The 26120-nt window shown below is 45.4% G+C and overlaps 1 protein-coding gene across 1 annotated transcript in view; it reads left to right on the forward strand.

Annotated features, from left to right (window-relative positions):
* Positions 1 to 6127: 6127 nt before the first annotated feature.
* The window catches only part of SLC16A9 (solute carrier family 16 member 9), a 56748-nt gene continuing 36755 nt past the window's right edge, over positions 6128 to 26120 (forward strand). Inside the window, exon 1 of the mRNA XM_055000963.1 lies at positions 6128 to 6347. Coding sequence (XP_054856938.1) covers positions 6152 to 6347 — 196 coding nt within the window. The 5' untranslated portion in view covers positions 6128 to 6151. The remainder of the gene's footprint in view (positions 6348 to 26120) is intronic.

Genomic DNA, 26120 nt, shown 5'->3' on the forward strand with positions numbered 1-26120 from the left:
AGAATTCCTCACTACATCCTGACACACACAGAAAACTATGCAAGACAGAAGCACAGCCACCTAGACTATATGGACTCCCTAAAATACATAAGGATTCAGTCCCACTCCGACCCATTGTGAGTGCCATTGGTTCACCGACATATGAATTAGCTAGACATCTGGCCGATCTCCTGCAGGACCACATCGGGAAAACCTCATCTTACATCAAAGATTCAGCAGATTTCATCAACAAAATCAGTTCTCTGAAACTCAATCCACAAGACATACTTGTCAGTTTTGATGTTGTATCCCTGTTTACCAAGGTTCCAGTAAAAGACACTATTGCACTTATTAATCAGATTTTCCCAGAGGATGTAACAGCCTTATTCCATCATTGTCTGACAACCAGTTACTTCCAATGGGATAACGAATTCTATGAACAGATGGATGGGGTGGCCATGGGGAGCCCTCTCAGCCCAGTTATAGCAAACTTCTACATGGAACATTTTGAAAAGACAGCCCTAGAATCAGCACCCCACAAACGTAGTGTATGGTTTCGGTTTGTGGATGATACATTTATCATTTGGAGCCATGGGGAGGAAGAATTGATGGGGTTTTTGAATCATCTCAACAACATCCACCTCAACATACAATTCACAATGGAGAAAGAAATCGAGGGAAAACTCCCATTCCTGGATACCTTGGTCATCCGCAAAGCAAACTTTCAGTTAGGTCACAAGGTCTACAGGAAACCAACTCACACTGATCGGTACTTACACAAAAACTCCAATCACCACCCCCGACAGAAAAGAGGCATAATGAAAACATTAGCGGATCGTGAAAGACGGATATGTGAGCCGCACTTTCTCAATGAGGAAATTAATCATCTAAACCACGCACTTCAGGCAAATGGCTACTCCAGAAATGAAATCCGAAGAGCAATCAAACCCAGGATGAATCAAACAACCAAGGAAAAACAGTGTCCTACAGGAAAAGTGTTTTTGCCATATATCAAAGGAATTACTGATCAGATGGGAAAGCTTATGAAAAAGCATAACCTTCAAGCAGTATTCAGACCCACCCGAAAAATACAACAGATGCTATGATCAGCAAAAGACAGTAGAGACCCCCTCACCTCTGCAGGAGTATACCGTATACCCTGCAGCTGTGGACAAGTGTACATTGGGACCACAAAGCGTAGCATCCAGACAAGAATAAAAGAACATGAAAGACACTGCAGACTTGGACAACCTGAAAAATCAGCAGTGGCTGAACATAGCCTAACACAAACAGGGCACAGTATCTTATTCTAGGACACCAAAATACTGGACAGCACTTCCAACTACTTTGTCAGACTGCACAGGGAAGCCATTGAAATTCACAAGCATAAGCAAAACTTCAACAGGAAAGAAGAAACCCTAAGAATGAACAGAGCATGGTTTCCAGTTCTGAAAAACACCAGGCTAACAAAACACTCTACACCCGACAATAGCCCTGCAGAGAAGATTAGCACATCAAGCACCAATCCATATGCAAAAGAACCTCCTCAGGATACAGTGAAGCCTCCCGCCATTAGCATTCCACACCCTGGGAAACTCTTACAGGATGACTCAGCTCAACCCCACCCCTCCTGAGTAGACATAAATGACCTGCCAACACCTTTTCCACACTGTGACACTGAGAGATCTCTGTCTTTTGGTGCTACACCTCTGAAGATGCCAGCCACAGCTGCTGGCGAAACGTCAGGAACTACAATGCCAAGACCACGGCAATACAGCCCGGAAAACCCACAACAACCATCATTCTCCGGCCGTGAAAGCCTTCGACAATACAAATAGGGTATCATTGCAGAAAATGAAAATAAGTAGAAAATCTAATACAGATTTTATACAATACTGAAGCAAAACATAAACAATTTAACATATTAAATGGCATGGAAAGTACTCAGTAGGAACATACAGCCACAGACAGTATGCAGTAGTATAGTATATGGTATATATCCCTTTATCAGATAGGTTTGCCAGATCTTTCATCGGTGGGAGGGGGGGGACTTTTCTGCACTTCTCTCTCCCACGTGAAGTGTGTTCACACTGTGTATGTGATGTCACTTCCAGAAGTGATGTTACAGTGCAGGAGCTGATTCTTTAGAATTAGCCCAAACATAACATTTGGGGCTCATTCTTAAAGAAACATATGTGCACTCCTGTGCTCCATTCAATAATGTAACTTCTGGAAATGACATCATTGTGCACAGCGCTGAGCATGTACATGCCAGTTAGCTCGGACTGCCTACTGGTGGTGGGCTGTTGCTGGGTGGCTTGCCTTCTCCTGCCAATGGCCAGCGATTGGCGGGTAGAGGGGCAAACCACCAGGAGTTTGCCCACCACCACTGAGCATCTAGCAATACTAATATCAAAGCAGAGACTTATTATATGTGTAATTCAGTTCGGCACAGTTTTCAGAAAGCTGGGAGGATGGGAGCTTTCCTGACTTCTTTAGGCAGGCCGTTCCATAAGGTGGAGGCCACCATGGAGAATGTGTATGTACAGACAGTTGTTGATTTTCCAAATTTGCACGGTGGGACCTACAGAAGGTCCTATTGATGAGCAATGCTGCTATGGCAGAGCATAGGGAGAGCGGTGACCAAGGCCATATGATAACTAAATCCTTGAAATGAGCTTAGTAACTGATGGGTAGACAATGAAGTGACTGCAGAATGGAAGTAATATGCACGCTCCATCGATCTCTAAAATATAAAAGGCAAGCCGTGTTGCTGACGACTCACTTTTTATCCTGGCACAGGTGCAGCGAATCATCAGCAACACGGTGATGGAGAAGCCAAATGAAGCAGTGGCCACAGAGGCAGCGGGGAGCAGTGGCCACAGAGGCAGCACACCTCCAGCCCCAGCACCCCACTTACCTTCCATCTGATGCTGGGGTGGTGGAGGCCTCCTCCGCTGCCCTGCATGTGCACAGGGCAGCGGAGGAGGCCAAAAAGGGCCTATCCATGGCTGCCATTTGAGGGGCGGAAAGGGCATTTTTGGTCTTCTCCTCTGCTACGCGGGCCTGCAGGGCAGCAAAGGAGGCCTCCACCCCAGCATCAGAGGGAAGGTAAGCGGGGAGCTGGGGCTTGGGGGGGTGAGGGGCTGGGGGGGTGGGGGCTCGGGTTTGGGCCATTTGAAGGGCCCTGCCTTGCAAGCAGCAGGTCCCTTTAAACTATCAGCTGGCAGGTGGCGGGGGGATTCCCCCACCTGCCAGCTGATAGTTTAAAGGGTCCTGCCCCTTTAAACGATTAAAGGCTCCTTTCCCTGCCAGAAAGTGGCATTTAAACCCCACGAACCACGAACTGCTTCGTAACTGGGCCCAGTTCTATGCCAGTTCATGTTTCCTGGTTCGTGGAAACCCCATGAACCATGAACCCCATGGTTCGGTTTTTTTCTGGTTTGTGCCCATGTCTAGTTACCATACCACGGAGGCTGATGGCCACATCATCCATGTCTTCCAGGCTAGACCAATTTTGTAAGAAGGCATTTTTGGCAGCTGCATTAACTTGCTTCTCTAGCAGCAGAGCTGGATCCAGTATAAACAGTAGATTCTTAACCAAGTCTGTAAGAATCAGCTGAACCCCGTCTTAAGCAGGAAGCAAAATGTCCTTCAGTTTCTCCATCTTCCTAACCAGCTTCGCTTCCATCTTTTCTGGTTTCAGTTTCAATTTGTTTGCTTTCAGCCAGATGCAAGCATTCAAGACTTTTGACTGTATCCCCAGGGGATTTTGATACAGCGTTAGATAGTTGCCAACAACATATTAATGCCATGCAGTTCTACAGCTAAAAAATATTTCTCCTAATGGTTTTACACAGAACTTGAATAACATGAGGGATCAGATTGCACCCACAACACACTTTCTACACTGAAGATAGCTGTAGCAACAGCAACCCTTTGATCCACAAGGAATGATTTAAACATTTCATAGAATCATAGAATCATAGAATCATAGAGTTGGAAGGGGCCATACAGACCATCTAGTCCAACCCCCTGCCCAGTGCAGGATTAGCCTAAAGCATCTCTGACAAATATTCATCCAGCCTCTTCTTGAAAACTGCCAGTGAGGGGGAGCTCACCACCTCCCTAGGCAGCTGATTCCACTTTTGAACTACTCTGACCGTGAAAAAGTTTTTCCTAATATCCAGCCGGTACCTTTATGCATGTAATTTGAGCCCATTGTTTTGGATCCTACCCTCTGCTGCCAACTGGAACAACTCCCTGCCCTCCTCCAAATGACAGCCTTCCAAATACTTAAAGAGAGCAATCATGTCCCCCCTCAATCTCCTCTTCTCCAAACTAAACATTCTCAAGGCCCTCAGCCTTTCCTCGTAGGGCTCAGTCTCCAGACCCCTGATCATCCTCGTTGCTCTCCTCTGCACCCTCTCAATTTTGGCCACATCCTTTTTGAAGTGAGGCCTCCAGAACTGCACACAATACTCCAGGTGTGGCCTGACCAAGGCAGTATAGAGAGGGGCTATACTATTTCGACGCTATGGCCCCTTTGATACAACCCAAGATTGAATTAGCCTTTTTTGCCACTGCATCACACTGACTGCTCATATTTAGTTTACAGTCCACTCTTACCCCAAGATCCCTTTCACATATACTACTGCCCAGAAGTGTATCCCCCATCCAGTATTTGTGCTTCCCATTTTTGTGGCCCACATGTAATACTGTGCACTTGTCTTTGTTGAATTGCATCCTATTCCCAGCTGCCCACTTCTCCAGAGTATTCAGGTCTTGTTGAATTTTAATTCTATCTTCTTGGGTGTTTGCTACTCCTCCCAATTTGGTATCATCAGCAGATTTAATGAGCAGCCCTTCCACTCCTTCATCCAGATCATTGATAAAAATATGGAAAAGTACTGGGCCCAAAACCGAGCCCTGAGGCACCCCACTGGACACCTCCCTCCAATCAGATCAAATGCCATTGACCACCACAGCATTCCTTGCAGGGAGGCTCGGAGGATTCTGAGGGTACGGCACTTGGATCCAGATAAGTGCACACAGTTTGGCTGTGGCAAAGCCCAAGGAATTCCTGGAGCTGGACAATGAAAGTGTCATTTTAATTAAGTGTCTCAGGAGTTAGATAAAGAACTTAAAGTTTAAATTAGGTTGTATTGTCGAAGGCTTTCACGGCCGGAGAACGATGGTTGTTGGGGGTTTTCCGGGCTGTATTGCCGTGGTCTTGGCATTGTAGTTCCTGACGTTTCGCCAGCAGCTGTGGCTGGCATCTTCAGAGGTGTAGCACCAAAAGACAGAGATCTCTCAGTGTCACAGTGTGGAAAAGATGTAGGTCATTTGTATCTACTCAGGAGGGGTGGGGTTGAGCTGAGTCATTCTGTAAGAGTTTCCCAGGGTGTGGAATGCTAATGGCGGGAGGCCATTTAAATTAGGTTTTCCCAGGAAGAGTTTAAACTTATCAGAGATGATTGATGGCCCTTGATTGCTGGATCATTTGGAGTTTCGATCAACTCTGAATAGGGAATGGGAATGTCTGTTTGTTTTTAGAAAAATTCCTGAAGCACCTTGTCAGGATTCTCACATGTCTGCAGCCGGGAGAGCAATCTCTCAACATTCTGTTCACCTTTTATTCACATTTCAGGCTCCCAGGTGGGAGCTGGCAACATCTCGCCCAGCAGGGCAGCTTGCTACTGTGGTTTGCAGCACGTTAGAGTCCTTGTGATTTTGCTAATTATAAGCGTATATTAAATAGTGGACTGCTCAAGTTACTGCTCTCTCAATCACTTTGCAGTGGAACTGCAGATTAGAGACTGGATGATAATTGGCCACATCAGTTTTGTGTAGGGATGTTTTTTTTAAATAGCAGGCAGATAACCACCTCCTTGAGTGGATGAGAGAAGGCAGCTTGTGGTAGTGATTAATCTGTGATAGACAATAAGAGCTCATTTATGGGGTCCTTTTATTTGTTTGTAGTCTGGGCTTGTCAACACCAGCAAAGCTATCCTTTCCCCATGCAGCAATGCCATTTGATCTGAACACTTTTCTTATACATTTTAAATTTTGTTGAAACCTGTGTGCCTGTTCAACCGTACCCATTTGTGTGTGTGTGCATGTTTTTTTTTTTTAAATGCAGACCCTTGAGCTCTTGAACTAAATCTGGAAAATGGTGTTTGAGAAGTCACCAGATGGTGGATGGGGCTGGGTTATAGTACTCGTCTCCTTCTTTACCCAGTTCCTGTGCTATGGATCTCCGTTAGCTGTTGGAGTTTTATATTTAGAATGGCTGGACACTTTTGAAGAAGGGAAAGGAAAGACTGCATGGGTTGGATCCCTTGCGAGTGGTGTTGGTTTACTTGCAAGTAAGTATCATTTTAAAAGCTTATAATTTCACCTATAGCCCCGATCTTAATTGTGTGTCAGCTCTATGATTGCTTTTGCCTTTCAAAGAAAGTGCAGGAGGGCCTGATCACAGAACTCCCATGTCCTGTATAACTTGGTTTCTAGTTTATTTCCAGAAGTGGAGTCTCATCAACTGTACAATCAAGTTCTGCAAGTTCCCCACAAACAAAATAAATTATTATAAATTTGCTAATCGACAATACAATTTGCCTTCGACAATACAATTTGCTAATAGTTCAGATATTGAGCAGTTAGATTCTTCTGTTCTCTTGAAAGAACTTGAAAAAGTTTTGAGATTTTAAAAAATTCCTTTCCTTTCAGTGGAGAGACAAGGAGATATTACTTTATACACAAAGCTCTGGTAAAGGTTGATGTTGTCCTAGATTTATCAATAGGATCCTAATAGTTTGCTCTGCTGTTGCTGGTGCGTTCCTCTGCCTCAAGGAGCCTTTGGTCAGTTTAAGAGTCTCTTCTGTCAAAGGAGGCTTTTGTGTCCTTGCAGTGATCTTTGTGCTGGAGGAATGTGTCTGCAGAACAGGTTTCAATCACTTCTTCCTTATTCTGTTCCAGGGGTGGGGGGAGGAGCGTGCGTTTTGGGAAGGCCAGGAAATCCAGCTATGCTGATTGAACTCCTCCCCCCGCCGCCCCATCAGTCGAGAGAGACTGGAGGATTCAAACCTATATAAAGTAGCACATAACTTGAAAAGCGGACCAGAAACAGTGTTGGAAATATGACTGGCTACTCTTAAGTAATTGTTATTAGGAGGATGAGAGAAAGAGTTCTAGCACCCCATCATTCTCAGCATTTTGAAAATTACTATTTATTCACGTGTGGCATCCGACTTGGTGGGATCTATATCTACCAGCTGTTTTTCCTGTGCATTTAGGTTTACATTCTGTAGCCTGTAAAAGAGAAGATAAGAATAATCCTAAAGTTATCTTTATGCTTACCAATGTTATTAATGCCGCCATAATACCTTTTAATGTCAGTTGTTCAGGTGAGTGTGTGAGAGAACAGAGAACCAAACTAGACACTGAACTGCCTGTCTGGCTGGGGTCCAAACAGTGGCCGCAGTTTCTCCCTGCCTCCTAGCACAACCTCCCTGTTTCCTGATCACCCGGAGCTCACAGTGAGTCTTGGGTACTAGCAAAGGATACTGGAGAACCTAAAACATGATGCCAGCCTTTATCTGGACATAACCATTTTAATCTACATTGCCTGACTCTCTAGTGGTTCCTAATGATAATTTCCATGTGCCTTGATAAAGATTCTTGTCAGTTCAGTGTTGGAAGATGAATGTGGAGAAAATGTTGTAAAAGGGCAGACTGCTTCTTTGGAAATGAGGGCCTGTTGTCTCATGCTATTTCTGCCTCATAAATGTAGTTATTTTATTAAACAGATTTATCTTCTAGGAAAGCTGATACATGCTCTTCTATGCTTGTAAAAATTCAGGAAGGACAGTCAGTGAAGAGTGCTGGACAAAGTTTATTACAACATTTGGAGCATACAAATTATGATTCTGGAACAGCTAAGCTGTCATGGGTTTGATGGTTGTTGTGGGTTTTCCGGGCTGTATAGCCGTGGTCTTGGCATTGTAGTTCCTGACGTTTCGCCAGCAACTGTGGCTGGCATCTTCAGAGGTGTAGCACCAAAAGACAGAGATCTCTCAGTGTCACTGAGTCACAGTGTCACTGTGACAATGAGAGATCTCTGTCTTTTGGTGCTACACCTCTGAAGATGCCAGCCGCAGCTGCTGGCGAAACGTCAGGAACTACAATGCCAAGACCACGGCTATACAGCCCGGAAAACCCACAACAACCATCGTTCTCCGGCCGTGAAAGCCTTCGACAATGTCATGGGTTTCTTGTGCTGTGCTGTGCATGTATGTGTTTTATCTTGGGCATACAGATAGCGCTTCCTACTGCACCTCCAAACAGGCAGCAGGTTAAAGAGCAGTTTTCGTTTTTTTAAAATGTCATTTTAAATGTAAGCTTTTTACAAGGACACATGCCAGCTAAATGTCCTCTTTTCAAATCTTCTTTTCATGTCAAATCTTAAGGTAAAAAGGGAAATTAGAGAGTTGCTAGAAAGTTGAGGGGAGATGATACTTTCTGAGAGGAATTTGCGAGTGGACTGAGCCCCTTCTGGCAAATATCAGAAGCTCTTCAGTGAGAAAATCGGTAATGGTGGGCAAGCTTCCCTAAATGGCGGCTGGTCTAATATGAGCAGTCCTTCCTTGAGACTTCAGGGAAGCCTTAGGCCCATTCTAGAATGACTCCTGGTTCTTGGAGGGCAGGTAGTCTTCAACCTACGCTCTGTAGGATTTCAAGCGCTGGAGCCGCCCCGCAGAGACATCCCTAACTGTTTTGCTGCTTTTTCAAAGGTCCTGTTGTAGCACATGTGTAAACAGCAAGGACATTGTGTATCTGAACACACACATGAGGGAAGGAGCAAGACAGTGAGATGGAGATAATCAGCCATCAAGATAATTCCTTGTCAGCTTGACTAGTTTTTCACTGCAAGGACAAAGAAGGGGGAGTGGGGGGAAATCCCCACAAACTCAACCCAAACAAGCAGGGGAACAAAATTGAGGGGTTAAGTAACAACCGATGTGGGGATACGAGGGACTGCCTTACAGTGGCTCGTCTCTTCTCCATGATCGGGGACAGAGGGTGGCACTTGGGGAGAAATTGTCATCCCACCACCCATTGGTGTGCAGTGTTCCTCGGAGGGCGATACTCTCCCCATTATTGTTTAATGTTTATATGTGCCCCCTTGCCCAGCTGGTGCAGAGGTTTGGACTTGGGTGTCATCAATATGCTGATGACATCCAACTATATCTGATGATGGACGGCCAGCCCAACTCTGCCCCAGATGTCTTGGAGCGTGCCTTCAAAGCTGTGACTGGATGGTTGAAGCAGAGTCGGTTGAAATTAAATCCCACAAAGACGGAGGACCTGCATGTGGGTCTGGGGGCCATGGGCACGAGACTCCGGCTCCCTGCTCTTGATGGAGCGCTACATACTTGATGTATGTAGGTATGACTACCAGACCTGTTAAAGTTTGTATTTGTGAGCATAAGAGCTGTATTAGATTAAAGGAACTGAATGCCCCACTTGTGAACCGCTATCTCACTGCCAGCCATACGGAAAAGCAGCTGCAGTTTTGGGTTGTGGAAGTTATACAGAACACATCTTCAGGCTCTCATAACTCCTGCAGAAAAGAGAAGTGTTTTGGATTCACCACCTCCAGACGTTGATGCCTTGGGGACTTAATGAAGAAGTGGACTGGACTTGCTGTGTCTGAGATGGATTTGATTTGATTTGGACTATTGCCCTAACTGAATAGGTGCTGTGTCTTTGCCTTTCCAGTGTTCCTTTCCTTCTCTCTCTTCCTCCCCCCCTCCCCTCCACCTCCTTTGAGAGCATATCTTCTTATCACATGGGAGACATTGCATCACCCTTCTGCCTTTTCGTATAGCTGAACCTTCTTAGGTTAAAGTGCCATTTTATCTTTACTGCAGATTGATGTAACACACACACACACATATATATATATATATATATTTAGGTTGTTACTTAACCTGTCAGTTTATGGAATTCAAGTTACTCTGATTTCATCTCCCACCCCTTGCTGCAAGGAATCCAAGGTCTCTTGGTTCAAAGGTTTTTATCGAAAGATTATATTCAAAGTACAGGTGTCCATTTGTAATCCAAAGGCATGAAAGCTTCTGGCTGACAGCGAAGCTTTGTTGAGAATGACGTGTTAGTTACAAAAAGCAATATATCAAAACCTCCCTCTATTTCCCCCCACTGCCCGGCTACAGTCGATGCCTGGGAAGGCGAGGGATGCTCCTCCAAGGTCGAAGTCTAGCCCCAGCTAGATAAGGCCTTCCTGCCTCCCTGGGAACACAGCTGTGAACCTGTGGACAGAAAACACCGGAAAACTACAACATGAGAAAACATCTGAAAGCAATATGGCGTTACTGTGGATAGCAGGCCTGACATTCTGCCTCCCTTAAGGCCCCCTTCACCCTTCTGCCCCCACCTTTTCTGGGTATTTATGGTGAAATTTGGCCAAAAGCTTGGGAGCATTTACATGGGATGCCTCTACCCACTCTCTAAAGCTACTGTCAAAATCCTTCCACTTGATAAGATAAAATATCTTGTTATGTTTCTTCTTGGAGTCCAGTATCTCCTCTATTTCATAATGTATTTGTCCATCCACAAGGGTAGGGTGGGGCACCGCTTTTTCAGGATGCCAGTCATCTGGTGGGGGTGCCTTTTTGAGGAGACTGAAGTGGAATGTGGAGTTCATTTGGCGTAGATTCTTTGGTAATTGCAGTTCTACTTTTATATCATTTCTCACTCATTTGACTGGAAAAGGTCCCATGTATTTTAATCCCAGTTTTTTACTGGGTTGTTCACTCTTGAAATGTTTAGTGGAAACATACACTCTATCTCCTGGTTGCAATTTCCATTGCTCCACACGATGGCGATCAGCATACTTTTTGTAATCCTCTTTGGCTTTATTCAAAGTTTGCTGTATTACAGTTCACTGTTTGGTTAGGGAGGTCCACCATTCCCGCAGGTCTCCAGGTTTGTTAGATTCTAAGTTTGTTTCAAAGGGGATGGCTTGTCCTTCATATCCGTGTACAACTTTAAAGGGAGACTCCCCTGTCAAGCTGTGGACCGAATTATTGTACGCATATTCGGCATAAGTAAGATAATTGGTTCAATTATCTTGTTGATAATTAATATAACACCTAAGGAATTGTTCCAGCACTTGATTTACCCATTCCGTTTGTCTGTCAGTCTCTGGATGGTGGGCGGAGCCTATTTCTGGCTCGATGCCTGCTACTTGCAAAAGCTCCCGCCAGAAGTTGGCAACGAACTGCACACCCCTGTCAGATATCACCTTGGTGTGAAAAGAATGAAATCTTACGATGTTTTTCATGAACAAACTGGCTAATTTCTTCGCTGTGGGAATGGTGGTACATGGTATGAAGTGAGCTTGTTTGGTGAACAGGTCTACCACAACTAGAATACACGTGTACACCCTTTGGAGGGGAGTAAATCTGTTATAAAGTCCATTGAAATCACCTCCCATGGCCTGGATGGGGTTTCCAGTGGTTGTAGCAATCCCGGGGGCTTTCCCCTTCTCGTTTTGGCCATTATGCACGTAGGGCAGGAGGCTACGTATTGGGAGACATCTCGCCTCATATTTGGCCACCAGAATTGGCTTTGAACCAAGTGGAGGGTTTTTAGATAGCCGAAATGGCCGTTAAGTTTTGCATCGTGGCAATGCTGTAGTACTTCTTTTCTTAGGCTGCAGGGGATGTAAAGTTTGGAGCCTTTGCACCATTCTCCTGCCTCGGTTTTTGCAAGCTCATTTTTGGGCACTTCATCCCCCTCTTTTTCCACCTCGCTTTTCACTTTTCCTCTCCCACCACTGGGATCAGGTTGCTGTTCTGTTTTTGCCTTGGTTGCTTGGCTACATGTCGTCACTGCTCCTCCCGATTGGGTGGGCGAGAAGACGGTGTCTATTATCTCCTCCCTCCGGCTCTCGTGTTGGGGCATGCGCGCGAGTGCGTCTGCTAGAAAATTGGACTTGCCCGGCAAGTAGTTTAAGGTGAAGTCAAATTTAGAGAAAAATTCGGCCCACCGGAGTTGTTTAGCCTTAAGCCGGCGGGGGTGCGTAGCGCTTCTAGGTTTTTGTGGTCTGTCCAGACCTCGAAGGGGTGGTGCGCTCCCTCCAGCCACTATCTCCAAGTGAAAAGAGCTAACTTGACTGCAAATGCTTCCTTCTCCCATACATTCCAATTTCTGTCTGCGTCAGTGAATTTACGTGATAGATAGGCACACGGATGCAGCTTGTTATCCTTGCCTCGTTGCATTAGCACCCCTCCTATTGCCGTATCGCTGGCGTCTACAGGCACAACAAACTTTTTGCTTTCATCTGGGTGTTGTAACACTGGCTCAGAGATGAATTTGATTTTTAAATCATCGAAAGCTTGTTGACACTAAGGAGTCCAATTCAACTTTGCCTGCGGTTTCAGCGCTTTGGTTTTTAATAAGTCCATTAAGGGCAGGGTTATCTGGGCAAAGTTTTCTATAAAGGGCTGATAGAAATTTGTGAATCCCAAAAAGGACTGTAACTGTCTTCGGGTCGAGGGCGCCCTCCATTCACTGACCGCTTGGATTTTAGCCGGGTCCATTTTCAACCCCTGGCCAGATATACGATAACCTAAATAATCCAATTCCTGTTTGTGGAATTCACATTTGGACAGTTTGACTGGCAATTTGTGTTGCAGTAGTGCTTTTAGCACTTTTCGGACTAGTTCTACATGGGATTCCTTATCTTCTGAATAAATCAGCACATCATCCAAGTAAACAACAACCCCTTTATATAAATATTCATGTAGAACTTCATTTATGACCGTCATGTAGACAGATGGGGTGCCTTTCAGTCCGAAAGGCATCACCAGATATTCATATTGTCCTAGGGGCGTATTGAATGCAGTTTTCCATTCATCCCCCTCCCTTATTCTTACATGGAAATATGCATCTTTGAGATCTAATTTTGAAAAGATCTTACCCTGTGCCACCACGCTGAGAAGGTCTCGGATTAATGGGATGGGATAGACATTGACATCGAAACTGCATTGATGCCACGAAAATCAGTGCACAGTCTAAGGCCCCCATCCTTCTTCTTAACAGAGTACAGGAGCCGCACGAGGGGAGCTGGCAGGATGGATAAATCCTCTTTCCAAGTTTTTGTCGATGAACTTCCTTAACTCTTGGCGTTCTGTTGGGCTCATTGCATAGAGCTTTCCCTTCGGTAACTTCTCCCCTGGCACCAGTTCTATGGTACAGTCAGAGGTGCGGTGTGGGGGAAGTTCATCAGCTTCCTCTTCACTAAACGCTTGAGCCAAGTCTTTGTATTCTGGTGGGATTGCGGTTAATTCCTCCTTCGTGAGGAGAGCCACTTCTAAGGGGGAAGGTGCTTCCTTGCCCCAGTCCGTTTGCCATTCGTGGTGTTGGCACTGCTCGCGGCTGAATGCCACCATTCCCTCTGACCATTTAATATATGGATTGTGATCCCAAAGCCAGCGGCTCCCCAAGATTAGAGGGTATTTAGCAACTTGGCTGACAATGTAGGGACGAGTCTCCCAATGCTTCCCCATGCCGGTAGGTATCGGCTCCGTTTCCCACAAGGCTGGGTTCATATTAGAGCCATCCATTTGCTCAAAGATTATCAGGTTTTCCAGTTCATGGGTTTCCAAACCTAGCCCATTCACCAATGCGGGAGCTATGATATCTCGTGAGCAGCCAGAGTCTATTAAAGCTTGTACTCTAACATGCATTCCCCGTTTGGGATTCACCAGTACCACTGGCATGAATAATATGTCCCCCCTTTCCCTCAACTCCCTGGGATTGGGCACCTTGATCTGCCGCAGGGACCCTTTTACGGCAGATCCTCCCCATTTCCCGACTGCGAGTACACCACATCAGGTTCTTAGACTTGGTAGGCGGTTTCCTCGTTCACTTACTCTGCTTCCAATCCGGCCTCGGATTGTCCCCGCCATGCTGGGGGCTTTCTCTCCACCCGGCTTGTGCGAGGGGCTGGTACCGGTCTGACTGCAGTGGGTGGAACAGGGGCTCTGAGTGGGCACTGGGCAGCAAAATGTCCACTGCTCCCACACTGGAGGCACAAACCTTGTCTCCAGCTGGTATCCCTCATCCCTTGAGTCACTCCAGGCCCTCCTCCTGGAAACCATGCTCTGTTCATTCTTAAGGTTTCTTCTTTCCTGTTGAAGTTTTGCTTATGCTTGTGAATTTCAATGGCTTCCCTGTGCAGTCTGACAAAGTAGTTGGAAGTGTTGTCCAGTATTTTGGTGTCCTGGAATAAGATACTGTGCCCTGTTTGTGTTAGGCTATGTTCAGCCACTGCTGATTTTTCAGGTTGTCCAAGTCTGCAGTGTCTTTCATGTTCTTTTACATGTACATCGGGACCACAAAGTGTAGCATCCAGACAAGAATAAAAGAACATGAAAGACACTGCAGACTTGGACAACCTGAACAGAGCATGGTTTCCAGTTCTGAAAAACACCAGGCTAACAAAACACTTTACACCCGACAGTAGCCCTGCGGGAGAAGATTAGTACATCAAGCACCAATCCATATGCAAAAGAACCTCCTCAGGATACAGTGAAGCCTCCCGCCATTAGCATTCCACACCCTGGGAAACTCTTACAGGATGACTCAGCTCAACTCCACCCCTCCTGAGTAGATATAAATGACCTGCCAACACCTTTTCCACACTGTGACACTGAGAGATCTCTGTCTTTTGGTTCTACACCTCTGAAGATGCCAGCCACAGCTGCTGGCGAAACGTCAGGAACTACAATGCCAAGACCACGGCAATACAGCCCGGAAAACCCTCAACAACCATCGTTCTCCGGCCGTGAAAGCCTTCGACAATACATCCCAAGGGCATTTCAGCTCCTCATCCCCCTGCTGGGGTTTGTGCTTGATGTGGAGGAGGCTGATGTGCAGGTATCTGCAGTGCAGCTCTCCAGGGCCCTTGGGGTGCGGGCAGGTTTCCCCTCCCTTGACGGGGAACAGTTCCAGCCATCGCGGGAGCCTGGTACCCTCCTGGTGGTCGCACGGGTGGCACTTGTCGAGGTTGTGGTCTCTGGGCTCTTTGCGCCACCGGGACCATCACTGGCGGTGCCAGGGCGGCAGGTGCAGCCAGCATCGGGGCTGCAGGAACTTGTACCGGGGCGGGCATGGTGAGTGGGGCAACTGCTGGAGGTGGTACAATCGGTGCCAGAACTATGGCAGGAGTGAGCACTAGTGGAGCGGCTGTCGTGGCAGTTGCAGGCGTCGCCATTGCTGGCAGGGCAGTGGTGACCTGCGCTGGGTGAACCGGCCCGGGCTGCGCCAGAGACCCCACGGCTCCCTGAACCATCAGTCTCATAAGATAGGCCGCTTCCGCTAGATCTCCTCTCATGGCCTCCACTCATGCCTCTAGATCAGCATAGCACGCTGTGTCCTCTCTCCTCCTATTCTCCTCCGCTGCCCTCTCCGCTTCCCGGCGCAGGCCCCCTTCCCATGCCTGTTGCATCTGTTGGGCCTTCTCCACTTCTCCTTCTGCAAAACCGACAGCACCTCCAGCTCCCAGGGTTGGCATCAGGTTTAACTCCAACGGCGGTTGCTCCCCCCACTTCATGGTAGCTTGACGTGGACGAGGCTGAATCGGGGCCCTCCCCAATTCCTCTCAGAGCTTCCATCAGGCCCGACTGCTCCTCCACAGGACCCTCCTGATAGGGTTCATGAATCTCCGTCAGTGTCAGCGGTTGGGCGGTCTCCGAAGCACTTGCCGTCCAGCCTTTTGTGAAACCAGTAATGGCTAATAGTTCATACTGCATTACATGTACTTTCTCCAAGAGTACACTCCACTGATCCCTGGTGGGCTGGACAGTATCCCCTCCCCAAGTTCCGTCGGAGCCTAAATCAGCATTGTCCCAGCTCAGTTGCTCCGTCCGGGGAGTGGGCCAACCTGGGGATACATCCTCCACCGCTACATGATACTCCACCAGGCATCCTGCCTCCTCATCCCACCAAAACTGGGGAATTGTGCTGGCCCTTGCAGCATTCGCGGTAGCAGTGGACGCTTGCAAAGTCTCCCATCCAGGGCAGGGTGGATTTGATTTAAATCAAATTGATTTAAATCACGATTTAAATCACGATTTAAATCACTAGTCAGTAAGGCTTGATTTAAATCATAGTTTTCTACATAAAGACTAATTCTTGCTGGTATAACTTTAATATGCAAGTAGATGAAGATTTTTAGAATAACAACTTTTCATATTAGTTTTACAGTTGTATAAAATATTGATTTTAATACTATTAGAAACACATTATAGTTAATTTATTGTGAGATGAATTATCCCCAGTTTAGGTTAATCATTCATATTTGGACAACTTTTCTGTTGTACTTTATTGGAAGGAGAAAAATAATCATTACCTGAATAATAATTTAAATAGTTTTATTTATTCAACTGAAACAATAACATTACAGCATATGTTATTTGCTTAAACAAACATCCGTGTCTGTTAACTAATTTGGCTAAACAAAATATATATATTTTAAGAAACTTAGACTGTCAGCCCAGCCTACACATGAAAAACTTAAATACTGTCCTCTGTAGCTCACTCGTCATCTTCATCTTCTTCTTTGTTCATAATCTGGAAAAGAAAAACAAGCTTTCCTGCTTTATCGGGTCCCAAACGATTTCTCAATTTAGAATGAGTCCAAAGGAAGAGAATATTCTTTCAACACCTGCAGAAGAAGCTACTGCTGTTAAAAGTGAAATCATTACTTGAACAGTCTCTAAATTCAAGTGCTTAAGTGACTTCCACCAGTTCACTGGTGTGACTTTCTTTAAAATATCTTCAGCAAACATATATTTCTTGAATGGTTCCCCCTTAGCTCTGAAGTTTATTATAGTTGGCATTACAGATGGATGATTGCTGGATACCCATGTCATAGCTAACTCCTCTTCCTCAGCACTTAAGTTTTGACCCTGGTACTGGATATTGACAATATTTGCCAAAAAATGAGCTGGAGACAGTGCTTGTGCCATTCGTTTTTTTAATGCTTGTAATTTAATTCTGTCCATGTGTAGTTCTGTTTTTAAGTGTTCACTCAGTTCCTTCCAAATTACAACAGCAACAGCAATAAAACAGCTATTTTTCTGTATTTTGTTTAAAGCTTCAGAGATGGGTTTCAGGATGCTCAGCATATGTTCAACATTTCTCTTAAACCCAATGTTGAGGATTTTGGCTGTGACAGTGCCATCTATTTTATCTCGATTTTGTTCACAAACTGTCATCAGAATAATATCTTGTAGGCAGAGAAACTGCCCAATAATCTTACAAAAACCTCTGGAAGAGCGTGACATTGTGAATGGATTAATGGAATTTATTTACCAAAAAAATTAAACATATACAGCCTTATTCTACATAATTAAAAACTAATCTTTATTTCATGATGGAATAACCTTTGGATGGTAATATATTTTCCTCAAAAAGCATTTTATTTTAAAAAATCCAATTTAAATTTAAAAAATCGATTTTTTTGATTTTTTTTAAAAAAAATCATTGATTTTTATCCACCCTGATCCCGGGTCTTCGTGGCTACCAAGGGTAACGCTTCTTGGCCAGTAGCTGCAGATGGGCGTGAAAACATAGTTCCCAGGTGTCGCTCCCGACTTTCACGTGGTCGAGGTCCCCACTGACGAGGTGTAGGTAACAAAATCACAGGCTGAATGCCTTTTCCAATACTGCTTCGAGGGCGGGCTCCAAGTGTGCTCCACGGTACCCCTCCAGGCTGGACCACCTCGACATCAGGTTTAGAAGAGGTCTCTCTACCCTCCATTCCAGGAACAGGAGGCTCATTCGGATTAAATCCGGTATCCATCCTTCCCAGGTGGGGGTTAGGGAGAGCAGAAGGATTCTCAACAAAATGTAAGTTTGTGGAATTCAAGTTACTCTGATTTCATCTCCCACCCCTTGCTGCAAGAAATCCAAGGTCTCTTGGTTCAAAGGTTTTTATTGAAAGATTATATTCAAAGTACAGGTGTCCATTTGTAATCCAAAGGCATGAAAGCTTCTGGCTGACAGTGAAGCTTTGTTGAGAATGACATGTTAGTTACAAAAAGCAAAATATCAAAACCTCCCTGTATTTCCCCCCCATTGCCCGGCTACAGTTGATGCCTGGGAAGGCGAGGGATGCTCCTCCAAGGTCGATGTCTAGTCCCAGTAGATAAGGCCTTTCTGCCTCCCTGGGAACACAGCTGTGAACCTGTGGACAGAAAACACTGGAAAACTACAGCATGAGAAAACATCTGAAAGCAATATGGCGTTACTGTGGATAGCAGGCCTGACATAACCCCTCTATTTTGTTCCCCTAGTTTTTCACTGCACCTGCTGATACTTGGCTTGTTTTTCATCTTCCCAGATCTGCTTCTGCCAGGTCTTCTGCTTATGGCCTTGGCCTTAACACCAGTGAGATAATACTGTCGAAGGCTTTCACGGCCAGAGAACGATGGTTGTTGTGGATTTTCTGGGTTGTATAGCCATGATATTGGCATTGTAGTTCCTGACGTTTTGCCAGCAGCTGTGACTGGCATCTTCAGAGGTGTAGCACCAAAAGACAGAGATCTCTCAGTGTCACAGTGTGGAAAAGATGTTGGCAAGTCATTTATATCTACTCAGGAAGGTGGGTTTTGTCATGTTCTGAATATGTTTCATTTATGTTCAAACCAAAGAGACTCCATTTTAATCCTGTCAGTATTTGAAGTCAAAACGTCAGACAGTGGCTTACTAAAAGTTGCAATCCAGACTACCTCTTGCAATTAGACATGAGTCCATTGGTTTCAAAAGATTTACTGAATATAAACAACTATTATAGTCCACTATCCAAGATGCAATATCTTGGCTGGTACACGAGTATTGTTACGAATGACAGGCAAAGGTTAAGGTACAGAATAGCAAACCCCTGCAGGCCCCATCCTCCCCCCACAGTTCTCAAAACAAATGGCTTGAGGCTGAGAAAATGAAAGTTTCCCAAGACTGGAAAGGCTGTAGTCATAACATTCCTCTTCTTTAAGATAGCTTCTACTGAACTGCTTGCCACCTGCAAAAGAAGTACTTCAAATACTGACAGGATTAAAATGGAGTCTCTTTGGTTTGAATATAAACGAAACATATTCAGAACATGACAGGTTTGGGCTGAGTCATCCTGTAAGAGTTTCCCAGGGTGTGCAGCATTCCACACCCTGGGAAACTCTTACAGGATGACTCAGCCCAAACCCACCTTCCTGAGTAGATATAAATGACCTGCCAACATCTTTTCCACACTGTGACACTGAGAGATCTCTGTCTTTTGGTGCTACACCTCTGAAGATGCCAGTCACAGCTGCTGGTGAAACGTCAGGAACTACAATGCCAAGACCACGGCTATACAGCCCGGGAAATCCACAACAACCAATGAGATAATAACTCTGACACCGTCTTTCTGTCACCTGACTGATATTGGGTGACTACCTCTCATGTTCCTGAATCTCAAAATCACAGAATCACAGAGTTGGAAGGGGCCATACAGACCTTCTAGTCGAACCCATTGCCCAATGCAGGATGAGCCTAAAGCAGCCCTGACAAATATTCATCCAGCCTCTTCTTGAAACTACCAGTGAAAGGGTGCTAACTACCTCCCTAGGCAGCTGATTCCACCTTTGAACTTCTCTGAACGTGAAAAAGTTTTTCCTAATACCCAGCCACTACCTTTGTGCATGTAATTTAAGCCCGTTGCTTCGGATCCTATCCTCTGCTGCCAACTGGAACAGCTTCTTGCCCTCCTCCAAATGACAGCCTTTCAAATATTGAAAGAGAGCAATTGTGTCCCCCCTCAATCTCCTCCAAACAAAACATTCCCAAGGCCCTCGGCCTTTCCTTGTAGGGCTCATAGAGGCACTCAACACTATTGCAGAGCTCATCACACTGGCTGTTGTTGAAGAACTGCCAACACTGACGAATGTTGCACTGCTTCCAGGGGTCATCAACCAACAAAGAACAGTCGCCCCCATCCCAGTGACAGGCTGGGGTATTGCACATTTTGTCACAATAGGAATCCCCAGCCCTTGCAGCACATTCCTCCAGGGGGCAATGGGGTTCAGGGGGCATGCGTGGACTCTGGCAACGGGAGCCAGTGAAGTCACCGATACAAATGCACTGGAAGTAGGGAGGCCTAGAAATCTCATGGCAGGCAGCCCCATTTTGGCAGGGCAAGCCAGCACAGCTACTGTTGGCACGGAGGCTCAGTCTCCAGACCCCTGATCATTCTTATCGCTCTCTTCTGCATCCTCTCAATTTTGTCCACATCCTTTTTGTATTGAGGTCTCCTGAACTGCACATACTACAGTTCTCTCCAGAGTATTCAGGTCTTGTTGAATTTTAACTCTACCTTCTTGGGTGTTTGCTACTCCTCACAATTTGGTATCATCAGCAAATTTAATGAGTAGCTCATTTATCCCTTCATCCAAATCATTGATAGAAATATTGAAAATTACCGGTGTCATGGACCAGTCTGGGCTCAGTGAGCGCGAGGACTCCTCAGGAGAAGAGGAGCTCCATGTAGCCGGCCCTGACTCAGCAGAGGCTGGTAATCAGGAGCCGCAGCTGCTGGCTAATTGGAGCTTACAGCCAGCAGCTGAGGCAGAGCCACTAGTACTCTCCAGCCCCAGCACCACAGGGGAAGCTCAGCCAGGGACTGCTAACACCACAGGGGAAGCCCAGTTAGGGGCTTCCACCCCCCGCAGGTTTGCCTACGCCTAAAGAACGCCACAGATGGCGCAATGTTCGTCTCCTGAACCATCGACAGCTGCTGGAGAGCAATGATGAGTAGCAGTATGATGGAGCCCCTGCAGCTGGCTGTAACCCATGCTTGGCTATAAAAGCTGAGCTGAGGGAACTGCTAGGCGTGGAAGCAAAGGGTCAAACTACCTTTAACCACTCTGTGTGCCGTGTACCTTGCTTGTGCCTGCCTTTGGAGCTGACACTATTGGCAACTGACCTTGGACTGTACCTGACCTGGCTCTTGGACTCTGGACTCACTCCTGGCATTTAGTTTGTGCTCTGACCACAGTTTGGACTTGACTTTTGACCCTTGAACTCCCCTTGGGCTTTGTGTTGGTGCTTGGACTTGAACCACCCTGCTTGGGCTGGCCCAGCCCATGACAGATGGCTTCCACCACAAGCTTCCAGGCATGGATGAGGCAGCGCCCACCTCAGGGAGCCTGGCAGCGCTGCAGCTCCAGGTACAGCTCTTAATCACTGGGCCTGCTGCAGCAGCAGATGGCTACCTTGCTGGCAGTGCCCACTGCACCACCACCTGCCAAATGCCCAGTGAAGCCTCCCAACAGCTTTGAGGGCAATGTGGAGGAATTCACCCAGTACCAGCCATATATAGAACTGCGGGCTGGACATTTTCCCACAGATAAAGTCAAAGTTTGTTTCATTCTCAGCCTGTTCAAGGGGCAGGTGGCAAGATGGACCACACCCTTGCTAAGGGCCAAATCGCCCTTGCTGGAGGATTTTACAAGCTTTGTGACCCACATTACTGCTGCTTTTGACGATTCCCTGAAAGCCACCAAACGAACCAAAGAATATGGGCCCTCACACAGGGGGAAGGGACTGTGGTTCAATATACCACGGAATTCCAGCTACTGGCTCAGGACCTGGACTGGAATGAGACAGCCCTAGTGGACCAATACCTGGAAGGGCTGTCCAATGAGGTACTCGATGAAGTGGCCTGATCGGAACACCCAGTGGAACTGCAGGTGCTCATTCTGTTAGGTCTACGAATTGATGGGCGACTGAAGAGCCAGAAAACAGCCCATGCATTAAGCCATTGGCCTCCACCCAGGGCCTCACTGGAAGACAGGGATGAACCTGTGCAATTAGGTGCGCCTCATACCCACTTGCCTCCAGAGGAAAAGGAACGATGTCAGGCCCACCACCTCTGTTGGTACTGCGGTGAGGTGGGCCATTATGCCAACAGCTGTCCTGCAAAGAGGACAATCTCAGCTACAGGGCGAGAGCAGCCTCCTATAAAACAACGTGTTGGGATGGCCAATGCCTCCGACGACCATCCTGAACCTTTCCTGGTGCCAGTGAAGCATTGCCTGCCTGACGGCCAGTGGCTGTTTGTGTACACCATGATAGATTCAGGGGCCTCCTGCTGTTTCATAGATGCCCACTTCGCAGCCCAACACAAAATTCCTCTTCGGTCCAAGGAGGTGCCCCCAATAGTTGAAGCCATTGACGGGTGCCCACTGTGCTCTGTCCCAGTGGTCAAAAATACCCAGCCACTCATGCTACAAATCCAGCAGCATCAGGAGCAGCTCTGCTTTAATATCGTGAGTACAACTCAGTTCCACCTCATCTTGGGACTTTCCTGGCTCAGCCTCCATGACCCCATCATCAGGTGGGCCCAACTGGACCTCCGATTTTGGGACCCATGTCTGCACCTGAACCAGCCTACGGTCCTGGCCACTGTCACAGCTGCACCAACCTCTCCCACTCTCTCCAACCTGTATATAGACTTCCAGGATGTGTTTGAGGAGAAGGGAACGGACCAACTTCCACCACACTGGCCATATGACTGTGCCATTGACCTGATTCCTGGCTCACTCTTGCCAGTGGGATGCCTGTATTCGCTGTCCGAGTCTGAGCTGGCCGCACTCAGGGATTTTCTTGCCAAAACCCTGCAGCAGGGGTTCATCCGCCCGTCCACCTCACCCACCTCTGCTCCTGTATTATTTGTCAGAAAGAAAAGTGGGGAACTCAGGTTATGCAATGATTACCGGGCCCTGAATAAAATCACTGTCAGAGACAGGTACCCACTCCCCCTGATCGCTGACCTTCTGGAGCAATTGAAGGGAGCCCAGATCTATACCAAACTCGACCTTGGGGGGGGGCATATAACTTGGTGCGCATCCAGAAAGGCAATGAGTGGAAGACAGTTTTTAGTACTCAATATGGACAGTATGAGTACCATGTGATGCCATTCAGGCTGACCAATGCACCAGCTGTGTTCCAGAGGTTCATGAATGATATCTTTTGTATCCTCCTGGATCATTTTGTCATAATTTATTTGTTTTTTGTTTTTTGTTTTATAAAATTTTATTGGGTGAGTATAATTTGCAATTACACATTTTCCATCAATACCCTTATTTCTAATACCCCCACCCTTTCCCTCCCCCCTTTATCTAGGACTTCCAACAGTTTTCCAACCCTCTGTTAAAATCTATTACCTACTTCTCTATTATTTTATTGCATATCCTAATATATTATTATACTAATTAATATGTTAATAATTTCAGTATAGCTTAATCTCAATCTAATAATAACAATTATAGTATATCTTTCTTCTTCTCTAGTAAAGATCTATATCTCTTCCAATCTGCAAAATTAATAATTTTCTAACAACCATAGTTCCCCCTTTACGTCCCACTTTTTCTCTAAATACTGTTTTAGTCTCCCCCACTCATTAAAAAATTCTTCTGGATTCTAATCTCTCAACTTTCTCGTCATTTTGTCCATTTCTGCCATGTGTAGCAATTTTTGTATCCAATTTTCAATCGAAGGTACTTCTTGTGTTTTCCACTTCTGTGCATACAAAATTCTTGCCGCTGTTGTCATATAAAATAATAGTGTTCTATATTGCGTAGGGATTTCTTCCATATTCAAGTTCAGCAGCAACAGTTCTGGGTTCTTTTTTATTGAAAATTGTAAAATTTCATTAATAACTTCTAAAATATCTCCCCAGAACTGGTTGGCTACCTCACAGTTCCACCACATATGATACTATGATCCTTCATGGTTATTACACTTCCAACATTTATCTGACATTTTGGAATTCCCATATGCTATTTTCTTTGGCATTAAGTACCATCTGTATATCATCTTATATACATCCTCTCTAATATTGGTACAGGTTGAAATCTTTGACGTATTTTTCCACAGGTATTCCCACGATTCCATCATTATATCTCTGTTGCAATTAATGGCCCACTACACCATCTGAACTTTAACAGTTTCATCCTCTGTATACTACTTTAACAATATCTTGTAAACTTTAGATATCATTTTCTTGCCTTCTTGAAGTATATTTTCTTCCAGTTCTGAATTTTTCGATTTGAACCCCCATTTTAGACGATCTGAGTCATATAAATCTTTAATCTGTCTATATTGAAACCATCCATAGTGAGAAGATAATTCTTCTTCTGTTTTAATCTTTGTCATATTTTGCTCCATTTTCAATATCTCTTTATACGGCAGACACTGTTCTTTATTATATATAGTTCTCGGATCGATAACTTCAAATGGTACCACCCACATGGGGATTCCTTCACCTAAATACTTTTTATATTTTTTCCAGATTGTAAAGAGGCTTCATCTAATGTAATGATGCAGAAACATAGAATCTGCTTTTAATTTGTCCTACCACAGATACGCATGCCAACCAAACAATTTCTTGTATCCTTCAAGAGTCAAAAGCTTGCAATTTTCCAACAACATCCAGTCTCTTAACCACACCAAACATACTGCTTCATGGTATAATCTGATATTTGGTAGTTGCAGTCTTCCTCTATCTTTAGCATCACATAAAACTTTCATCTTCACTCGAGGTTTCTTGCCAGCCCATACAAAGTCCAAAATTTTCCTTTGCCATTTTTCAAATTGTTTATTATCTCTTATTATCAGTATTGTTTGCAACAAAAACATGATCCGTGGTAGCACATTCATCTTAATTACTGCTATTCTTCCCAGCCATGACAGATTTACAGTGCAATCCTAAGGAAAGTTACACCAGTCTAAGCCCGTTGAAATCAATGGTCTTAGACTGGAGTAACTCTCCTTAGGATTGCACGATTAATTTGTTCCATTTTATTAGATCTCTATCTATTTGCTGCCATAGCTTTTCATAGTTGTTCTTAAATAAATCAATGTTTTTTGCAGTAAATTCTATTCCTAAATACTTTACTTTATGTGTTACTTCACAGTTGGAAATTTCCATTAATTCTTGTTGTCTTTGTTTCATCATGTTCTTACATAGTATCTTTGATTTCCTTTTGTTAACAAATAATCCGGCTAGATCACCGAATTCTTTTATCTTGTCCAACAATCTCGGCATATTTTGAATTGGGTCTTCTACAATAACCATTACATCATCTGCAAAAGCTCTGACTTTATAGGTAAATTCCTTGATTCTTACACCTTTTATAACATCATCTTCTCGTATCTGCATCAGTAAGATTTCCAGAATCATAATAAACTGTCAGGTTCTGATTGTGTTTAACCCAAAGAGACTCCATTTTAATCCTGTCAGTATATTAAGTGTTTCTTTTGCAGGTGGCAAGCCTTCTGATGGAAGCTTACAGAGAGAAGAGGAATGTTGTGTCTACATATATCTGCCTTTCCGACACCCTTGAGAAACTTTCACTTTCTCACCCTCGGGCTGATTGTTTTGAGAACTGAGGGGGAGGATGGGGCCTGCAGGGAACTTCTATTCTGTACCTCAGCTTTTGCTTGGCATTCGTAACAATTTTCAAGTTCAGCTAAGATCCGTGTATCTTGGAATGTGTACTCTAATGGTTGTTTATCTCCAGTAAAGCCTCTTGAAATCAAAGGACTTTTGTCTTATTGCAAGAGGCAGGCTGAGTTGCAACTTTTAGCAAGCCACAGTCTGACATTTTGTTACGAATCACCTCTGTTCCAGTGCCTTGGCCGGAGGAGATGGATACCAAGGCCGAGCCCGACAGGGACCCTTTGTTTGATCCATATGTCTCCAGCATGGAAGGAGTGGAACCTACTACAACAAGTCAATCCGCTCCGGGGGGAACGGAGTCTGGTCCTGCTACAGTGTATCCCCTCGCACCCGACAGAGCTGGCACCCAGGACGTCCAGAGGGACTTGGGAGCTCAACCACGGGTGGCGGTGGAACCCCTGATATCTCTGCCTACACCGAGGCAGTGGGGATCCAGGCCTAGAGAAACAAGGGAGAGGAGAGCAAGCACGATGTTCTCCCGGTTGCTCATTGACGTGAGACGGACGGTCGGTTCGTCAATAGAGGAAGGACCTAGCATTATTTGGGAGCTTCC

The sequence above is a fragment of the Eublepharis macularius genome, chromosome 17 (genome assembly GCF_028583425.1).
Source record: "Eublepharis macularius isolate TG4126 chromosome 17, MPM_Emac_v1.0, whole genome shotgun sequence".
NCBI classification, from domain to species: Eukaryota; Metazoa; Chordata; class Lepidosauria; order Squamata; family Eublepharidae; genus Eublepharis; species Eublepharis macularius.